We start from the raw sequence: 12,082 nt of genomic DNA on the forward strand, positions 1-12,082 counted from the left end.
CGTTTCATAAGGGTGATCCTCTGACGAAAGATGAAACGAGGGGGACTGATGTTCTAATTTAATATCTACTTAGAGGTAAAACCAAGATCCCTATGTATTTGAACATCCACTACAATGACCCCTTAATATTAGCTTTTTTTATCAGTTATTACGTATTATTTTCCCTACTGGAAAATACTAGGTGGGTAGTTTTTTACATTAAATCCAATTATTTTCAAATGGGAATTTCACAATTTTGCATTTTATTTTCTGTTGGGGGTTTTATAGATAATGTAATTGGGGAGACCAAGAAGCGATGTCGGGAGTGTCTCGAGCGCCGCAGGCTAATAATAATAATAATAATATAATAATGTAATTGTTTATTTAAAGTAACAAAGACTTATTTATTTAATTACATTTTTTTTTAGGTACATTACAATTTTATATGTAGGAAACTGCAATGGGAAATAAATCTACAGTCTACTCTATTGCTTATCATCTTCAGGATGCTGTTGGTGCTATCCCGGACACGGTACATCAGGGAGCTGCATCTTTTTCTCATTATGGTGTAAAAACAGTTTACATGAGCTTCTACAAACATCCCTGATGCACTACAGTACTAAGATATGGGAGATATAAGTAAGTACGTTACACCCTATAGAGTATCCTAAACCATAAATGAGATTTCTATATAGGGGGGTTTGCACAGCGGAGCCCGTTAGATTAGTAAAAAAAATGCTCACTGTACATGCTCGAACGCGTCAGAATAAGTTACCATAGGTTAATTACATGCTAAAAAGGATAAAATTATAATAATGTGACGATTTGAGTGTGGCGTTAGGGAATAATAGGGCCTAATTAGGAAACTTGCAAAAAAAATTGGTTACCTGGACATTCTCGAACGCGGTCAATTTCCTTATTAATATAAAGGAAATAATGCTAGAAAACGGGAAACTTCATAATCTGCCGACAACATCACACTGACCAAACGTCGAAGTAGTGCGAAAAAAATTGTAATTCTGAATAGTGTCACTTATAAGCATGAATGCCTGGGAAGTAATGATGTATGACAAACTAAAGAAAAAGGCTAATTTTTAGGGTTAGTTAGGTCAGATTAAGGGTTATCATAACTAAAACATCAAACTGGATTTCCCTGTATAATAATCTGACGCGCTGGACTATCTCACGATAGCGATTTTTTTTTGCGTCGTCTGGGGTCACGTAATATCCCCTCTGAATATGTAATGTGCTGGAGTATTTTTTTCTTTCTCCATTTTTAACTCTCTCCTGCGGCTTGCCACGCAAACTGGCAGATAAACACATTTTCGTCATCAGAGATGACGACTATATACTCGTACTCGCTAATCTGCCGCGCTCGAGTATGTCCATCGTCCTCTTTTTTATTACATCTTTGGAACCCTCTAGAAGCTGAACGCCCCACTGAATCGAAGAATATCATATAACCTTTTCTTCATTCTAACGTTTAATTTGCCAAATCGTATAGGTCCCAAGGCCGCTCGAGTTGTACACATTTAACATCGTGGGCTCCCCTACTAATGGGCCAATTAGTGTGTCATAGGACCGCGATCGGTCACGATTCTATGACTTCTATGATGACTTATTTTCCAAAAACAGAGACAAAGTACCCTTGTACTTGATCCCCGCATATAACGAAATTAAGAAAACGTGCCGCCCCGCGATCTGATACAGTGCGACTCCACACGTCTTGATGATTGCATTTTACAGATTGAAATACGATGAAGAGAAATAGCAGCAATAAAATAATATATATATATATGTTACAGCCACAGTAATCAATTCGGATATTATACATAAAATCTAGCCATTATGTATAATATGTACTCAATTTGGTCAAAGTGATAAATAACACGGAATTAATCACATTAACCAGCCAATATATATGATATCTCCAAAGACTTGGATAAAGTAATAATACAAGTATAAGAAAAGATTAGAAGTTTCTATTTCAGCTTTCTTTAAACATAATTATATTTTTTGTAGTTTTATAATGATCCACATATCGAATAATAGGCATGTGGAGATGTTTTATGCCTAGTCTTTGTACACGATTGTCCCTGTACTTCCGGGACCAGAATAGGGCTATGGTATCCCCTGCCTGTCGTAAGAGGCGACTAAAAGGGGTCTTCCGGGGTTGCGGACGGCAAGAGTGGGAGCTCAAACCGCCTGGCCAGCGACCCCGGAAGGACGGCGGTATGTGTGGTCGCATACCGTTGTGGTCACCAAACGGTGTGGCGAGCGTCAAGCTCACCTGGGCGGAGCCCGACTGGGTACCTCGCTAAGAGGACTCCGGTTGCGTTCCGTTGGAGATCCTGAAGTCCTTTACGCAGCGCCGAGAACGGCCACCGGGGGGGTTTTAATGCGGTAAGAGTTCCACATAGCCCTGTGTCGCTCCCCAGGCACAGGGTACCTTTTGAAGGTTTCTCCCTCGTTAACAAAAAAAAGGTAAGTACTCAGAGGTACTTAGTTCGACAATCTGATCATATAATATTACGACCCCCAATTTAATTCGATGTTGGAGTTTAATACTATTCTATTCCTGTATTAAAAATAATTGGGTACAAAATGGATTCTATACTAAGCAATTGTGTATTGAGTTAAACGACCTTTAAGTGAAGTTCCATTACAATTGCACGAACCTGTTCGAACCAAATCGTCTCGAAATTAGCGAACGAATTCTAAGTCTATGCTCGAAATTATCCCTTTACACCCGAAGATTTTTTTTTGCAATTTCCGATTCAAAACGTTTATTACGGCTTTTTATATAGCTTAAGGGATCCACAAAAAATAGGAAAAAAAATCCAGAGTTTATACTTAATCCAGAAATCGACCCGCACGATCGTGAGTCTCCGGTGGGAACTGTCACACTCACGATCGTGAAAATTGCAAAAAAAAATAGTTTTTTATCAAAAAATATTACAAAATTAAAACAATTTGGAGATATTTAACATCATTGTCTTTATTTTCATTAGTCTTTATAAAAAATCTGTCTTGGCAATGAAACCTAAACTACGTAATTCTATGAAAATCAACATTCTTCTTTCTTCCGTTATTGTCTCCGTCTTCAATCCAGGTCTCCAAGGCGTAGGTATTCTTGGCTAGGGAATACATCCAATGATAATGCAGATAGAGAAAACTTTAGCCATATCTATTGCAATTAAATTAAGTTTTCGACCGGTTCTTCTTAGATAATATAAATTTGTGCATCTGGTTACATATCAAGAGCCTCACAATTAAAATATTAATAAAAATATTTCTTTGTAAACTTTACTGGAGATGTTGGTAGGGATATATAGACCTTTTCAAGACAGAAAACGTATTCTTTTCCAAGCTATTTTTCGATGTGTTGGACGTGAAGATGCTCGGCGGCGAGAAATTTCTAGGGATGATTTTGAAGTAGATGGTTGAGGTTTAGGCTCAAGTTCCAGATCCAATTCTAGGTCAGTTTCTATTTGAGGGTCTGCATGTGCTTCTGGATCTGTTTCAGGGCACAATTCTTCAAATTGAAACTCTTCTAATCTATTTGGTTGAAGCTCTTCACTTTCATGAAGATCTTCAATGTCCGATATATTTCTCCTCACCCGCACTGGCAAAATCTGATCGTCATTTAAATGTACCCCTAAAATTGAAACAAACAAAATTGTTATTGACGAAACTTACACATAACTGGTAATAGCAATAAAAGCATTTTCATCAAACGTTATTCTGCACCAACAACCGTAGGCACACGATCGTAACAGTTGAGATTTGCAACCTAATTGTATCTAAATTGCAAGTTAATCGAATAAACCACTAAAATCCACGTATTTAGTGTTCTTTAAGCTTTTAAATTAGCAATAATTAATAATAGATACTTAACATTTAATACCAAAAATAATTATATACCTGTGACAGTGCGCGGGTCGAAAAAATCTGCCATCTTTGGACGAGTCCCTAGCACAACTGACCGCCTGCACCCCGCTCACTTAGCCGGTAGCACGTGCGATACTCTCCTCACGATCGATCGGCATCGGTTGCGTTTCGAAAAATAAGAAGCTATCACGTGGGATTTTTTTTAAAGTGAAACTCACGCTCATATCATCTCGGGTGTAAAGGGATTGTTGACCTGTCAGTCATATTATCATGAAAAAGGCTACCTATTCTCGTAACCGTTTTTCTAAATCTTCATGGCCGCGAATATCGAATGCGTGACAAAATAAAAACAAAGACGACTGACACTTCAATCTATTTTTATGCCGTGTCATCTCCCAGTTCAGCAAAATTATAAAAAAATGTAAATTTTATGGAGAAAATAAAAAAATATATATAATGAAAATGCTAGTATCGTAAGAAACAAAACAAGAAATATCTAGGAAAACACATTACTGGATGTTATGATGGCAAGGTAAATCCCGTACTTTGTAACTTAATGAGGTATAGGTACTATACATAAAGGTAAATCATTTTAAAAATATTAGGTATTTTTACATTTCATCAGTCTAATGTCATTCGATGGGCTGACCTAGTAGAACCTAGTAGACCTAGTAGAAAGCAAAAAATTCAGTTCAACAGCTACCAGACAGATAGACAGAAAAAATGTAAAATAACTTTCATTTTTATATCTTGAACAATTGAACGTACCTTACCACGAAAGCTTAAAATAAGAGCTTAATTTTTATTTTGCATCATCGACAAAAATGTTGAAAACAGGTGCATTCAAACTGTTTCGGAGTAGCATAGGATATTAGTTAACTTTTATTCTTATACATTTATATTTTAAATATCTCCGTTTATTAGTTGCTGCCCGTGCTCGGGCGCACACGGCAGCGCAGCAAAGTCCAGTTTGCCGCTGATATGCCTGGTGCCGCGCGACGATTCGGGGCCGCCGGGGCAGGCCGGCGCGGCGCGCGCCCGCGCCCCCACCAGCTCCACACAGAGCGACTTCCAACTCCTTGATGAAGATTACATTAAGAAACACTTCAAGCTGCCCCAGCGGTCGTTGTACCTGGACCCATTCAGGTTTGAACATTCCTAAAATTCATCTTTTAACTAGTAGGTAATAGCATGGAATGTTCTATCATCATCAAATAATATATCTCCCTTTCAAGTTATTAAACTGCTGGGGTTATCGTTTTTGTCAAAATATCCTTTTCTAGAAGAAACCTACATTATCATAGTCCGGACCCTTGCAGTATGTATTAAAGACAAAGGTTCACTGTGCAAGTAGGTAAGTTAGGTATTTTAACGGAACTTAAAAATACGAAATTTCTGGAAACAATACCTAATGATATACATATTTACTTGCATGTTCTTCTCGAGCACGTTGTTTATTTAAGAAAACTTATAAAAACCAATATTAACTTTTAGTTGTACTATTGAAAATACAACCACTTGAACAAATTTTCTACCACCCCTATGACAAACTATTTTAAACAGGATTTCGATATGTCGGGCCGGACATAGATAATTGTTTGCCAGGAATGGTTAAAATGTATCTAAGTACCTACTTATAAATAACAAACTTACAGGCGTCCATTAATAACATTTCCGATGACCCAAGAAGATGTGAAGCACTTCAACTTAGCGAGGAAATACAAAATAAATCAACAGATCCTGGACGGCACTTTGGATCCCAGTGAAGCCATATCAGCGCCTAGTGTGTTTGTAAGTGCTTAAGCTTTATTACTATTTCTATTATTTTTACCTATACAAACTCTGATAATGTATTTTAATGATATTAATTACCTCATTGTCTAACGTAGACTAAGTACGTTTTGAAGGTGGCAGAGCCCTCTGTGTTCGACTCCGGCGGCACTACTGCCACTTTACTGCTATTTATGCCTAACAACGGTAGCCTTAAGCGCTGCTATGTTCTGGTTTGAAGGTGTGGTAAGAGAGACATACCTGCTCTTCCGAGACATTCTAGCTTAGTCTTCGTTGATAGCGGCGAATCTGTGGCCAACCTCAGATACAAATCTAATCTTATCAGGGATGATTTAGGGTGTCCATAACTAGCAGTAGCCACTTACCATCAGGTGGACTTCATACTCGTCTGCTACTCCTTTATTGTTAATAAAATAACATTACACAAATATTTTATTATATTTACAATATTTTAATAAGAACAAATCCTGTACAGTCCGCGAGGTCTAAGCTGAGCTTTGCATTTGTGTGAGTGCACATGGATAGTGTAGATATAAAGTCAGATTTAACACGTTTAATGCCAATCCGATTTTGTTAATTCCTTCTGAAGTTGCCGTCTATATTTCACAATGAACTCGCCAGGCGAGTAGCTGGCACTAAATACTAATTACTAATTTAAAATGATCTCGAATCGGCATTTAATACCATCGTTATATTTTTCTTCCAAAACAAAAGTACATAGTCAGCTTTAATAATAAATAATTTATGTTTTTATTATCATATAATAAATCATTAATTTAAAGGTCGAAGACCTGCGGCAGTGGATAATGCAATTATTGTAATTCAAAGCATTATATAATGCATTTTTTTTCTTAAATTATAAAAATAGTTGTAAATTAGAGCCACCGTGTAAATGTTCATATTAGCGTTTATTTACTCTACACTTTGAATTTCAGTAGAAAGTACGGACGCGTTTAGGAAATATTGGCGAAAAACATTGGACTCGCTGGGCGAGTCCCAAGCACATTAACGAAATTTGTCAACTCGGGCGAGTCGTTGGCACTGAACGTGTTAAACGCTATGCGTCTTTTAATTGATTTAAACCGGTTTATACTGCTTTTTGGCAATCGTGCATCTTCCTCACTTGTATTAGTAGCAGAATTGTTTAATATTTAATATTTTGTTTTTGTATTTGATTCTTTTGTAAAATACTCGTAGCGTCCAATATAAATAAACGTGAATGAGGCGAATAATTTAAAATATCAAAAATATTTTTTGGTTGAAATGTAATTTAAAATAACACAAATATTTTTTTAATTAGCTATAAATGAAACGTTCATACTTTGTACAATTCATGAAATTGAATTTTATAAAAAATGTGAAGTCAGACTGAAAATTAAAAGCAAAGAAAATAAACTTTGTAGTAGTTAAATGAACCATTTTTCTGCATTGTACAATTTTCAAATCACAGATTTAGCTCTGATTCTATCTAGACTTTCGCGAAAAATTTTGGCGACATCTGTTAGTATTATAAAAAATTGTACAATGTAACAAAATGGTGGGTTTAAATACTACAAAGTTTATTTAGTTAATTTCATTGCATTTTGAAAAAATATATACAAGTATACCTCTTTAACTTATGTAGGTACTTATCTAAAAATTATAAAATTTATTTATGAAAGTTTTTTATCTGACTCTACTTTTGTGTTCATTCACACTAATGCAAAGCTCAGCTTAGACCTTTCGGACTACACATACGTTTTTTTTTACTTTCGTTACTTATTAAACTGTGCAAAAATTATGCCACTATCGGTACCACTAACGCCATCTGTTATTTAGTTATCTATTTACATGCAATAATTTCTTTTAAGTTTCCTTGTCTTTATTTCTTAAGCCTTATGCTAAAACTGAAGCTGAAAAACGTAAAGAGGCGGATGAAGATGAAGAAATTATCTACATTCTACAACTGCCGGACTGGGAATATAAATGCCCTGTTCACAATGAAACTATACGAACTCCTAGGTAAAAAAAGTTTTAACAAGTTTATAATTTATAATTTTATAGTAGTGTATTTATTATTGAAATATCTACAAACACAAACACAGGATCAAACTAAGATTATCTTATTTATTTTGTTATTGTTACCGAAATTATGAAGCTAACAGCGACATCTGTTCCTCATTGTAGAACTAATAGCAATGGTAGCGTATGTAGAATATCCATCATATTGCGCTAGATGTCGCCACGAACAGGATCATTTTAACATTCGGGATGGTCATTGGGAAATTTGAGAAAAAATATTTTATATAACTGTTCAGGAAACTTCATAAATATGTTTTAATGCACAAATTTTCAAGGGTTTTTTTTTATAAAACACTAGGTGTAAAAAAAATTCCGCTTATATAAAAATCAATAACTAAAATGCACCTTTGTGATAATTATTTCGCTATACTGTAATATTAATTTCAGATTCATATGGCATTCTTGCAAGAAAACCAAAGGCAAGTCGGGTGAACTGAAACAAGGAGGTGGACCACTGAACAAACCAAAACCTTGGCTATTAAGCCGGCACACAGATTTCGATTTACTCTCCCAGTGGTGAATTTATTAAGAAACATTACAATTCTTGAACCTTATTAAACTCATGTCTTATAAATAAATAATAAGCCGAGAATTGTTTGCTCTTTCATTTAATCCCAACTCCTAATCAAGTACTCCTACTCCTAAGTGCTTATCAAATTTATTATCTGTTGTTTTACAACGAATTCTTTAGAATAAAAAGATGCTTAATTCACTCAAAGCGACATAAGAATTATTTGTTTCTTAGGTGCCATGGACCTAACGAATACAAACAGATCCAGAACAAAAAACAAATCATTCAGATATCTGTCTGGCCGAGGATCGAACTCTTTGTGCATCAGATTGGTACGGTGACCGTGTCGTCTAGCTGGTCGTCAATAAAATCAATCTACCTCATGGTAAGTGGCTAGTGCCGCGCATCTGTAATCAACCTCCAATAATATTAGATTTCTACCTGAGCTTGGCATCAGATGCGTTGTTACCCCTTAGGACGAAGTTTATGTACCTAATTTAACAAAAACACAGCTATCTTTATAGGTCATTCCCGTAACGGTAGTGTGGTTCTTTAGAGTTGGAAAGCCTTCAAAACTATAACCTTCAAACCAGAATTTAGCAGCTAATAACATGGTATTGGGTATTAGGCAGAAATAGGTGTGGCAGTGATGTTTCGTTTAGTTTATTCCAGACAATTAATAACGTAAGATTTTAATAGTTGATTAATATATTTAGGTGCAGTTGCTCCATAAAATTCGTTAGGTTCTTACTTTTTCTTAATGTTAGTACATCTACCAACAGGTTTTAAATAAATCTTAATTTCTGAGCTGCATGATAAGGACGGCAAAAAATATAGTGTTTTCTGACTCAAACAATTTCGACCCATTTATAAATTGATTAGGCACCTATATCACTGTTTCTTAACAGTCCAAATCCCTACCTTCTAGTCCATAACAGTATTTTCCAATGAAAACTCCGTAGCGTAGCGAAAAAATTCTAAGTCTGTGGTTACACCGAACATCTAAAAAAATTAACTTGACTTTTGCAATTAATCATTATATTTTTTGACACATAAAAAGAAAATCACATAAATACCTAAATTTAAGTAAATATATGAAGATAATATCTTAAATCATCCCAAAATGACTGAAAAAGGGCTTATAGCAAAACTGGCTAACGTGTAAGTTTATTTTATTTATTAATATCTGAATGGAATAAATATTTATAAATATCGGGATTTGATATACACACATCTATTTGCACTACTTTTCTCTGCATCTTATATTTGTCATTCATATAATCTTAATTTTTCGATAAATAATTACTTGCCTAAATGTAAGTATGGAACAAATTTCTTTTATTTTTCTAACAATACTACGATTTCGAAAGTTATAATAAATAGAAGATGACAATGACATTTAATACTCACGATGATTATTAAATTATAATATCATTAATTATAAGTTATTTTCAAGAAATTTCTATACACGATATTATCATAAATTTTCTACAGGCCTTTAGACAGACCTGGCTTCGATGCTTTAAATATGTCAGCCCCTGTATTGGTCCAAATGAATCCTCAAGGAAAATGGGAAAATACTAAGCCAGGTAATCTGGATGAAGACCGACTGAAAGCTGTAGTGCAGCATCTAGTTAGTTCTAAAGCAGTGTCTGCAGCTCAGAGCTACTGCTGTCAATGCGCCGCAGAAAATAAGGTTACTACAATAATTGTTTTTTTTAAGACTATAGGAGAACCAACACATTTACATGCACACATGTATTAATGATGTGCTTACCAATTCAAATACTATTCGAGAAAATGCTTCGGAAAAGATAGGTAGGTAGGTATATACAGGCAGATGATATAGCGTGTCTGTCTTGCACTTTGCTGTTATTTATCGACAAAGTATCGTCAGTGTCATAGAATTTAAAACCTATTTTACGAGAATATTTAATTTTACAGATAGATGCAGCAAAGTCAAATTACGTTCCAGTAATTATGATGCCAATATATCCTGCTGACGAATGCCCTTTTGATATGAAATGTGAAATGGAAAAAATTAAAGAGTCTGAAACGAAACCAACTAAGCAAAAAGCGATTGCTTCTACGAAAGACACAAAAGAGAGTGAGAAGGAAAAAGACAAAAGGAAATTAAAGAAACGTGGATTCGTTATGCAGAGACTTACTGATTTTGACTTACTATCACAGTGGTAGTACATAATCATAACATTTTTTAATTTGTTATGCTCACAACGACATATTATAAGGTCAGAAAGGTTGGTTGGTTGACTTGATTGATTAAGTATACCACAGCTTCATTACCTCGATTACTAAATACAGTACTAAGTGGATAATTAATTCAAATGTATGGTTAGCTGACACACCTTTCCCAAAAGGACATCTTTGAATCGTTGATATATGTATTGGAGACAATATAATTAAACTAGTGTACGCCCCGTATTCTAAATTCCATTTTTTTATTTTTTTATTGGTAATACTATCTACAAAACATAAAATACAAGATCAATTTTCAAACATAAAATCGAAACATACCTAAGTTCCTACTGTTTTATTCTTGCCCATTAATTATTATGTATGTGTGTGTAGGCATACACACCTACATACATATACATATGTCTATATATATGTCTACAATGTAGGTAATTTTTTTTTATAAACACGCTCATTCTTTTGCAAGTTTAGACTTAAATGGATAAAGCATTGAAAATCGAAAATTCAAAATTGAAAATGGAATTTATATGTAATGTTTGTTTTTTTTTATATTATACAATTGTTCTTTAAAGCGATTTGTTTTAAAAAATGTAAAAGTGTTCGTGCGTCCGTTCGGTCTGTTATGTCAATTTTTATTTAGATGTTCCCTTAATAAAATACTAGTCTGATTTTACGCCGTGACTTTTAAATTATGTTATATGTATATTATCTTCCTATTATTATAAATGCGAATGTGAGTAGTATCATCATATAACTATAAAGGTGCGGCTACACATAGCTCGTCGCACTGCTCGTCGTGTTGCCGGGATTATTTCCGTTGTGGCCTCACGCTGCCCTGATACTATAGTATACTTCTTCTTCTGAGTCGCTACTTCATCATTGCATAATCCATAATCGATTAACTTTCAAATAATCGAAACTTAGCAACCAATAATTAATTATCCCTTTTCCATAACAACAATAAAATAATCAAGACTCTGTTTCTTACTGAATGATAAAACGAAAAGAAATACATTTTATGAGCGATTCTGAATTTAATCTTTTAAACATGATAAAAATTACACTTGAATTTATTTTCTTTTCTCCTTTTAATTAAATATTAAGATGATTTAGAAAAATATTAAATAAATATTCTAATTACAAAATATTAAGTAATCTATACAATACGATGTGAGGTTGTAATCGATTTGTCGTAAAAATCGGTTTCTTTGGTAATCGATTTGTATAGCACATGCTTAATGCCTAGCGATGGCATGTGTCAAAATGGGCCTATTAAATTGTGACGACTATAGTGCCGTTAGACGGCTAGATGGCATGTGTCAAAATGGGCCTATTAAATTGTGACGACTATAGTGCCGCTAGACGGCTAGATGGCATGTGTCAAAATGGGCCTATTAGATTGTGACGACTATAATGTTTCAAATCAATCTACATCCCCTATGGTTTTGTTCTCTCGTATCCACATTTCCATATTTGAGTTAATTTAGGTTATTTTTCATATCATTATAACGGAATCGCATGTTGTTATGCGTAGAGTTTAGTTTAGTAATTATGCTAAACTGTCAATTTGCCCAAATGAGTTCTTAGAGTTGACGAGTGATTTCTACCAATGTGATATTGAAAGTCATATAAACT

The 12,082-nt window shown here is 34.5% G+C and overlaps 2 protein-coding genes and 1 long non-coding RNA gene across 3 annotated transcripts; 2 read left to right on the forward strand and 1 right to left on the reverse strand.

Annotated features, from left to right (window-relative positions):
* Positions 1-2,957: 2,957 nt before the first annotated feature.
* On the reverse strand, positions 2,958-4,108 carry LOC140743152 (uncharacterized). The gene is made up of 2 exons (XR_012102391.1): positions 3,904-4,108; positions 2,958-3,637 (listed from the first exon to the last, which is right to left on the reverse strand). It is a non-coding gene; the product is annotated as an uncharacterized LOC140743152 (long non-coding RNA).
* A 98-nt stretch (positions 4,109-4,206) lies between these two features.
* Positions 4,207-8,314, forward strand: LOC140743153 (uncharacterized). The gene is made up of 5 exons (XM_073074212.1): positions 4,207-4,402; positions 4,795-5,016; positions 5,526-5,661; positions 7,535-7,662; positions 8,110-8,314. Exons 1-5 carry the CDS (start codon positions 4,392-4,394, stop codon positions 8,240-8,242), a joined length of 630 nt encoding a protein of 209 aa, XP_072930313.1. The 5' UTR covers positions 4,207-4,391; the 3' UTR covers positions 8,243-8,314.
* A 945-nt stretch (positions 8,315-9,259) lies between these two features.
* LOC140743154 (uncharacterized) lies at positions 9,260-11,120 on the forward strand. The gene is made up of 3 exons (XM_073074213.1): positions 9,260-9,394; positions 9,728-9,929; positions 10,178-11,120. Exons 1-3 carry the CDS (start codon positions 9,357-9,359, stop codon positions 10,427-10,429), a joined length of 492 nt encoding a protein of 163 aa, XP_072930314.1. The 5' UTR covers positions 9,260-9,356; the 3' UTR covers positions 10,430-11,120.
* The last annotated feature ends 962 nt before the right edge of the window (positions 11,121-12,082 follow it).

This window comes from Epargyreus clarus, unplaced genomic scaffold (genome assembly GCF_041222505.1).
Source record: "Epargyreus clarus isolate Ecla_fem2 unplaced genomic scaffold, WU_Ecla_fem_2.2 ptg000007l, whole genome shotgun sequence".
NCBI lineage: Eukaryota > Metazoa > Arthropoda > Insecta > Lepidoptera > Hesperiidae > Epargyreus > Epargyreus clarus.